Source organism: Nuphar pumila, chromosome 9, assembly GCF_984573655.1.
Source record: "Nuphar pumila chromosome 9, dmNupPumi1.hap1.1, whole genome shotgun sequence".
Taxonomy (NCBI): Eukaryota; Viridiplantae; Streptophyta; class Magnoliopsida; order Nymphaeales; family Nymphaeaceae; genus Nuphar; species Nuphar pumila.
This window is the reverse complement of record NC_143257.1, coordinates 123106917-123116328: the sequence shown is the minus strand read 5'-3', so window position 1 is coordinate 123116328 and position 9412 is coordinate 123106917. Positions and strand designations below refer to the sequence as shown.

At 43.2% G+C, this 9412-nt stretch overlaps 1 protein-coding gene across 1 annotated transcript; it reads left to right on the top strand.

The window, feature by feature from the left end:
- The first annotated feature begins 325 nt into the window (after window positions 1-325).
- Window positions 326-5744, top strand: LOC149829219 (3-ketoacyl-CoA synthase 11-like). The gene is made up of 2 exons (XM_090017978.1): window positions 326-1295; window positions 4742-5744. The coding sequence occupies exons 1-2, from the start codon at window positions 564-566 to the stop codon at window positions 5525-5527; spliced, it is 1518 nt and encodes a 505-aa protein (XP_089874104.1). The 5' UTR covers window positions 326-563; the 3' UTR covers window positions 5528-5744.
- The last annotated feature ends 3668 nt before the right edge of the window (window positions 5745-9412 follow it).

Sequence of the window (9412 nt, the reverse complement as noted above, 5' to 3'; positions counted from 1 at the left end):
AATCCCTATAATTTCAGAATTTTACTTTTACTTAAAATACATAAATCCTGAGGGTTGGGTCCGGGTACTCAGCATGTCGGCAAAAATCATAAGCCAAATCTAGCTCACATATTGCTCGGGTTGACCCAATATTGTTCATGGAGATACTTTTTATGTCGGGAATTCGAGTTTAGGTTGGATCGGATACTCAGTACAAACCCAATCCGTTGATATCGTTACTCATCTCCAATCCAATGCCCCAAATGGGTACGGTCCGGGTCCAACATCGGACTCATGGACAAACCCACTCAGTAGCCGAGAGCAGATAAGGGTCACCAATCAACAACCTCTCTCTCTCTCTGTCTCTAACCTTCTGTATTGAATGCAACCCCAGCATCGCAGTGAAAAGGGTTGTTGGGTAGTTGTATCCTCCCTACTTCCTCCTTCATCCTTCCACCCCAACCCCAACTCCAACTCCAACTCCATCCATCCTCCTTAAATCCCCCCATTCCCTCCTCCCCCTATCCCCCATCAAGCCATTACTCTCATTCTCTCTCTAGGACCCTTGTCTTTCTCTCTCTACGATGGACGGCGAAGCCGCGTCTAGGAACACCCCGGACTACCGGCAGACCGTCCGATTGAAGTACGTGAAGCTCGGCTACCACTACCTGGTCTCCAATGCCCTGTACCTCCTCGCTGTCCCTCTGGTCGCCGTCCTCTCCGCCCACCTCTCCTCCTTGTCCCCCTCCGACCTCCTCTCCCTGTGGGCCCACCTCCGCTACAACCTCCTCTCCCTCTTCGCCTTCGCCTCCCTCCTCGTCGTCCTCCTCGCCGTCCACCTCGCCACCCGCCCACGCCCGGTCTACCTCCTCGATTTCGCCTGCTTCAAGCCCGAGCCCGAGCGCAAGTGCACCCGCGAGATCTTCATGACCAGGTCCAGGCTCGCCGGGACCTTCTCCGATCAAAACCTCGAGTTCCAGCGCAAGATCCTCCAGCGGTCCGGTCTCGGTCAGGACACCTACTTCCCGCCCGCGGTCCTTAGTGTCCCCCCCAACCCGTGCATGGCCGAGGCCCGGAAGGAGGCCGAGACCGTCATGTTCGACGCCGTTGACCAGCTCCTCGCCAAGACCGGGGTCAAGCCAAAGGATATCGGGATACTCATAGTCAACTGCAGCCTCTTCAACCCGACCCCCTCTCTCTCGGCCGTGCTGGTCAACCACTACAAGCTCAGGGGCAACGTCCGGAGCTACAACCTCGGCGGCATGGGCTGCAGCGCCGGGCTCATCTCCGTCGACCTAGCCAAGCAGCTCCTTCAGGTAGTTTTCCCCTCGACCGTTGACTCCCTTCCTTTTTCTCTTTATTCAATGAGCTCGCTTTTGTGAATCGACTGGCCTAAATCATCGGTCAACGGCTGGGGCAACTAGGGTTTGTTCGGTAGGATTACTTTGTCTATGAAAACACGGATCCCATCGATTGAAATAGGATGGATTTCATCCTACATCAAATCTTAGCCATACAGTCTTTAATTTGGTAGCCTAATCCAATAGAAGAACGGCTAGATGGTTCTGCTGGATGGCTAAGATTGAATATACGATGGAACCCATCATAATCCAAAAGATGGGATCCGTGTTCTATCTATGACCAACCTAGATCATGGTCTATGATTTATGTCACATGGATGCTCCACTTACCTCGTGTCGTGTCCCATCGTGTGTTGTTTTTAATAGAAGATTGCACAAAAATGGCGTGTTTTCTGTCCTTTTAGCGCTGTTCTCGTGACATAATAGCCTGTAACTTGGTGTGGTTTGGCCCTTCATCCATAGATTGAATTGACCCTGGCCCATAAAAAAAGATTGACAGAAGCTCACAAGGCCTCTGCCTTCCTAGCTAAGGGTGATAGTTGTTTTAGGGATGGCAGTAGACCGGGGCGGTGACGAGGGACAAGGTCTCCACCCTTCCTCCCTTTCAAAATCCTACTTTCCATCCCCACCTCCATTCTTGCACGGTTTTGTGTCTTCCATCTCTTATCCAAACAGGGTGGGGCTCTATTTCCTTGGTCAGGATCGATCGAGGACAGGGTGGAACGGGGCAAGGCAGGGATAGAGGACGGTGTGTGGGACCGGAGAAAGCATAAGCCAAGATGGATGGTCATCAGCAGCAGAGCTCAGCTTCATAAAAATGACTTGAAAAAGTGATTGATTGTGTCATTGCTGCATATACAAACACACCATCTTTTTATGAAGTTTACAATATAACTAGTATGTCAACAAGCTGGACAGGTCCACCCGATAATATTCCTGACCTGTTCCAGCCTGGCTCGACCATTTGCGCATCGTCTCTTCTCACGGCAAGCAGCCCAACTTGGGTCAAATTGTCGAATCTTGTCCTAGTCCCGGCTCGTCCAAACGTGGCTAGACCATGTCCAACCCAAAATACGGGCTGGGCAAACCCATTGCCTGCACCTACTCACAACCAAGAAACAAGATTTAGAGCTGACCAAGTTGGTGGGCTCAAGTTGACTTGGTCTTGGTTTAGCAGATAGCCTTGATATCTTTATTAAGTCTGAGTACGGTTGTCATGGTCAGCATGACCTGGTTCTCATATATAAAAAAATACAATATGGTCACAAACCACAATCAAGGCCCCATGTGAGCCTTATGCGTTACGACAACCAAATTTATTAAGAATCCCCTCTTGCCAGAAGAGAATCCCTTTAATCCAGCAAGATGTTATAAATGAAACGTGCAATTACCTTCAGCAGAGCGACAATATGGTGTCCAGCCCTGATGTTTTTATTAAAAAAATCGGAACCCATTTACTGAGTGATCTGACGAATGGGTGAGTTTCAAGATTAAGTCCTTCAGTCTTTTGCTGCCACCTCATAAATTTCACTGATGTGATTACCTTGTTAGCTTCAAAGAGCCCTTTTGTGTAGTTTTAAAGGCCTTTTTTTGGATAGCTGGCAGCATTGCCATAATGGAACTTGACGTTTGGGGTTGTACCGTAGGTTACCGTATAATTTTTTTTGGGGGGGGCATGCAACAAACTGAGGATCGTCCTTTGGTTTTCCAAAGGTATTTCAAATATATAAAAAGGGCTGTAAATTGCAGCCTTTAATTTCTGTCATTTCTTTTTCTTTTGCCTGATAATTCAAAAAGAATCCACACTTTTAGAAATGGTAGTTTGTGACCAAACTTCATTGAACTATATATCAAATATGGGCCTGAATTTAGCTTCATGGATAAGACTTAATATCCATATAAAATATCACTTTTAACCTGTAGTTTGGATTCTTTAGAAACTTGGGGTTTTGCCTAATTTACTAAGCAATAAGGGCAGTTGAGTAATTTAAGTATACAATTGACGATTTACCTGAGTAGGGTTGTCAACAAGTCAGGTTAGGGTCGACTCGGACCCACGTATAATTAATGATCGGGTTCTGGTTTGGTCGGGTCACGAACATAGAATACCAAACTCAAACCTATATAATTTCAGAAAAGAAAACTTAGTAAAATTACATATAAAATACTCAAGCTGGATCGGGTATCCGACAAAAAAGCTGGGTTGGGTGGGGTACCTAACAAAAGTCAAGATTCAAACCTGGCCCACATATTGCTCAGGTGGGGTGGGTCGACCCAAATATTATTTGGATCAGCATTTGTCATGCCCATACCTGAGAATTCGGGTTTGGATCAGGTCAAGTACCTGGTCCATTTACAGCCCTAAACCTGAGTTGCGTCATTGAGGTGTTGGGTGATAATTTCACAAAAAAGTTGGTTCATCATACGACATATGATAGGATTCATGCTATGTAGATCATAATCGTACAACAGATACCTATTATTAGTCTACCTCACCTTGAATGTGAACTAATCTTATCAGTCCATATGCATCACTTGGATGGCTAGCATCCTACAGCATTATATGTCATAACTCACAAGTAGGGATGGACATCGGGCCCTTTTAGAGCTTGGCCCATCGGGTTTTAAGTCCAGCCTGGCCTGGGGATGGCCGGCCCATTAATAGATGAGCTGGGTTTTGGCTTGGTTCTTAACGGGCTCAAGTTTGAAAAGTAGCCCATGACCCGATTCAGTGGCCCAATGGGGCAATGTTTAGCAGATCGATCCAAGCCGGCTGAGACTCATTTGTAGGTATCTTTTAATGAAGTTCACAAATTAATTCTTATAATACCAAAAGCAATGAATTAAATGAAAGATTAATGCACTTATTTAATTATCTTTCTATTTTTGTATAATCAATACAACTAATTAGGTAAATAATAATAGTTACCAAGTTGTTTTTTTGAAAGGAAAGATGGGGTTAGGGAGATCCCTACTAGATATCTTGAAACCCCATGTCACGGAGGGATACTAACTCAGTAATAATAGTTACCAAGTTATTTTGCAACCAGCTATTAAAAAATTAATTAGGTAGCTCAGGCCCAAAGTGGCGGTACTGTAGCCCGTGGAATGACCCCAACCTGGCTCAAGTATATAACGGATCAGGTTTTGGCACGGTAGCTAACCGGTGAAGGCCTAAAACCTTGACACAAACATGGCCCATGGTGGGTCAGGTTGGCCTGGCCCATTGCCCAACCCTAGTCACGAGATAAGATCCTTTTTAGAGAGTGAGAGATAAAGAGGGAAGGGGGGGGGGGGCAAACCATTTGAAAGTCAAAGTGTGTCAAAAGATCACCCTCAAAGGTTTGAAAGTCAAAGTTACACATGAACCCTTACTAATATCCACTTTGAATCATTTCCAGGTCCACCCCAACACCTATGCCATGGTTGTCAGCATGGAGAACATCACCCTCAACTGGTACTTTGGCAATGAACGCTCAATGTTGGTCTCCAACTGTATCTTCCGAATGGGTGGTGCTGCGATCCTCTTCTCGAACCACCGGTCCGACCGCCGCCGGTCCAAGTACCAGTTGGTCCATACGGTCCGCACCCACAAGGGTGCTGATGACCGGTGCTACAACTGCGTGTTCCAACGCGAAGATGACCAAGGAAAGATTGGCGTGGCCTTGTCCAAGGACTTGATGGCTGTCGCTGGTGATGCACTCAAGACCAACATCACCACACTGGGTCCATTGGTCCTACCTATGTCAGAACAGTTACTCTTCTTGGCCACATTGATTGCTAGGAAACTGTTCAAGATGAAGACTTTGAAGCCTTACATACCAGACTTCAAGCTGGCATTTGAGCACATTTGTATTCATGCTGGTGGTAGGGCTGTCCTAGATGAGCTAGAGAAGAACTTGGACCTAAGTGAGTGGCATATGGAGCCCTCTAGAATGACCCTCTATAGGTTTGGTAACACTTCTAGCTCATCCTTGTGGTATGAGTTGGCCTATACTGAAGCCAAGGGCAGGGTCCGAAGGGGTGACCGTTTGTGGCAGATTGCTTTTGGGTCCGGGTTCAAGTGTAACAGTGCAGTTTGGCGTGCCCTCCGGACCATTAATCCTGCTAAGGAGAAGAACCCATGGATGGATGAGATCGATAATTTCCCAGTAGATGTGCCTAAAATGGTCACGGTATCTACTTAAGGATGTCCAGACGTGTGTGAAGCTTCATGTATTTTATTTAGTGCATTCTTTTTGTATTTTTGTTATGCATTGGCATGGTCCAGTTTGGTGGCGGTGGTGGTGGTGGTGGTGGTAGCAGTAGTAGTGGTGGTGGTGTCAGTGTTGGATGAGCTACAATGTATCATTGTTTCTATTTGAAAATTTCAACCTTTAAACATAGAAGCCATCCAGTGCAGCATGACGTACTTCTCAAACAGCAATAATAGTATCACTGGAGAAATACTTGCTTCCATATGTTTATATGATCTCCAAGTACTTGACTTGTCAAACAACAAACTCACTGGCCACATACCTGATTGCATCTTCAACTTAACTCACTTGGTGGAAGTTAATTTCTCCAAGAATCAATTGCATGTTAATCACTTTGAAATAGTATTTTACAAATTCTTCTTCATTGTATTGCGACTTGGAAATAAGCTCAATGGAAGGTTTCATGTCAAATAATTGTTGAAGATATCAAGCATTTGAAGCTTTTGGAAAGCTTGTGGGTTGAATGGGAAATGGGTGGCACTGGTGTTGGACCTTAGCACGAGAACTCTCAACCCGGGCAAGTGACCCAACCAAGAAGAGAATGCATCACTCAACTTGTTGCCCAAATCTAGGAACTCAAGCCCCATTCCGGCCACAAGAGATGTGGGTATTTTCTCCACTAACATGTTCTCTCTCAAATCAGGTATGATCATTCTGCTATGGATCTTAAAACTGTTGGGGATTTGAGCAATTGATTATTGGAGAGATTAACTTTCTCCAAGATAATTAAGTTGAAGATGCAATTAGGTATGTGGCCAGTGTCCTTGTTGTTTGACAAATCAAGTACTTGGAGGTCGCATAAACATGGAAGCAAGTATTTCTCTAGTGATGCTATTATTGTTGATTGAGAAGTACGTCATGCTGCACTGAATGGGTTTAAAGGCTGAGTGAACCTATTTCTTGAGTGATCTGACCAACGGGTGATTTTCAAGAGTAACTCTTTCAGTCTTTTGCTGCTACCTCATAAATTTTACAATGTGATTACCTTGTTGTTCCTTTTTAGTGTTAATTTCAAAGGGCTTTCTGGATAGCTGGCGGTATTGCCATAATGGAACTTGACGTTTGGGGTTACACTCAAGGTTACCGTATGGTCGTTGTTTTTTTTTTGGGTGTGTGTGTGTGGGGAGGGGGGGGGGGCATGCAACAAAGTGAGGATCGTCCTTTGGTTTTCCAAAGGTTTTTCAAATATATAAATAGGGCTGTAAATTGCAGCCTTTTCTGTTAATTTTTTCTTTTCTTTTCTTTTGGAAAACTTTTGTTTAGACACCGATATTTTGCCTGATATTTTAAAAAGAATCCCACACTTTTTGAAATGGTATTTTGTGACCCAACTTCATTGAACTGTATATCAAATAAGGGCCTGAATTTTAGCTTTCATGGGTAAGACTTAAGAGCCATATAAAATATCACTTTTAACCTGTAGTTTGGATTCTTTAGAAACTTGGGTTTTTGCCTATTTTAATATGCAATAAGGGAGTTTAGTAATTTAAGTATACAATTGACTATTTACCTGAGTAGGGTTGTCAACAAGTCAGGTTCGGGTGGACTTGGACCCACATATAATTAATGGTCCGGTTCTGGTTTGGACGAAAATAGAATCCCAAACTCAGACCTATATAATTTCAGAAAAGAAAATTTAGTAAAATTACATACAAAATACTCAAACTGCATCGGGTACTTGACAAAAAAACTGGGTTGGGTCCCGTACTCGACAAAAGTCAAGATTCAAACCTGGCCCACATATTGCTCAGGTAGGGTACGGTCGACCCAAATATTATTTGGATCAGCATTTGGCATGCCCATACCTGTGAATTCGGGTTTGGGTCAGGTCGAGTATCTGATCCGTTTACAGCCCTAAACCTGAGGTGCTTTATTGAGGCGTTACTTGATAATTTCACAAAAAAAGTTGGTCCTTGAAATGTCTTTCAAAAACTCATAAGACCCTTTTTATAAACATATGAGAAATACTTGCTTTCATATGTTTATGCAACTTCTTGGAGGTACTTGTCAAACAACAAGCTCACTGGCCACATACTACATACTGATTGCATCTTCAACTTAACTCACTTGGTGGAAGTTAATTTCTCCAAGAATCAATTGCATGTTAATCACTCATAAGTAGTATTTTAGAAAGCCTTCTTCATTGCATTGAGACTTTGAAATAAGCTCAATGGAAGGTTTCATGTCAAACAATTGTTGGAGATATCAAGCTTTTGAAGCTTTTGAAAAGCGGGTTGAATGGAAAATGGATGGCACCATTAATGGAGTTGGACCTCAGCACCAAAACTCTCAACCGAAGCAGCTCAGCCAACCAAGAAGGGAGTGCATCACTCAACTTGTTGTTGCCCAAATCTAGGAACTCAAGCCCCATGCAGGTCATAAGAGATGTGAGTATTTTCTCCACTAACATGTTCTCACTCAAATCGAGTATGACCATTCTGCTATCAACCTTAGAGCTGTTGGGGATTTGGCCTTGAAATTGATTCTTGGAGCGATTAACTTTCTCCAAGAGAGTTAAGTTGAAGATGCAATCAGGTATGTGGCCAGTGAGCTTGTTGTTTGACAAGTCAGTTACTTGGAAGTTGGATAAACATGTGGAAGCAAATATTTCTTCAATGATGCTGTTATTGCTGATTCTTAAGTATGTCATGCTGCACTGAATGGATTTAAAGGTTGAGTGAACCTATTTACTGAGTGATCTGACCAATTGGTGATTTTTAAGAGTAAGTCCTTCAGTCTTTTGCTGCCACCTCATAAATTTCACAATGTGATTACCTTGTTAGCCCTTTTGTGTTAATTTCAAAGGGCTTTCTGGATAGCTGGCGGCATTGCCATAATGGAACTTGACGTTTGGGGTTACAATTTACACCCAAGGTTACCGTATGTTTTTTCTTTCTTTTTTGGGACATGCAACAAACTGAGGATAGCCGTTTGGTTTTCCAAAGGTTTTTCAAATATATAAAAAGGGCTGTAATATTGAGCTTTTTCTGTCAAATTTTCTTTTCTTTTGTTTAGAGACCTATATTTTGCCTGATATTTCAAAAGAATCCCACACTTTTTGAAATGGTATTTTGTGACCCAACTTCATTGAACTGTATATCAAATAAGGGCCTGGATTTATCTTCATGGGTAAGACTTAAGAGCCATATAAATTATCGCTTTTAACCTGTAGTTTGGATTTTTTAGGGTTTTTGCCTATTTTAATATGCAATAAGGGAGTTTAGTAATTTAACTATACAATTGACGATTAACCTGTGTAGGGTTGTCAACAAGTCAGGTTCGGGTGGACTCAGACCCACATATAATTAATGGTCCGGTTCTGGTTTGGTCCAAAATAGAATCCCAAACTCAGACCTATATAATTTCAGAAAAGAAAATTTAGTAAAATTACATATAAATTACTCAAGCTGGATCGGGTACCCGACAAAAAAGCTGGGTTGGGTCGGGTACCCAACAAAAGTCAAGATTCAAACCTGGCCCACATATTGCTCAGGTAGGGTTGGGTCGACCCAAATATTATTTGGATCAGCATTTGGCATGCCCATACCTGTGAATTCGGGTTCGGGTCTGGTTGAGTATCTGATCCGTTTACAGCCCTAAACCTGAGTTGCATCATTGAGGTGTTACGTGATAATTTCACAAAAAAGTTGGTCCTTGAAATGTCTTTCAAAAACTCATAAGACCCTTTTTATAAGATGAGTCAAAAAGTGGGATTTTAAATGAAAAATTTCCGACCCTCCTCACATCATACGACATATGATGGGATTCGTGCTATGTAATCGTACAACCGATAGCTATTATTAGTCCACCTCACCT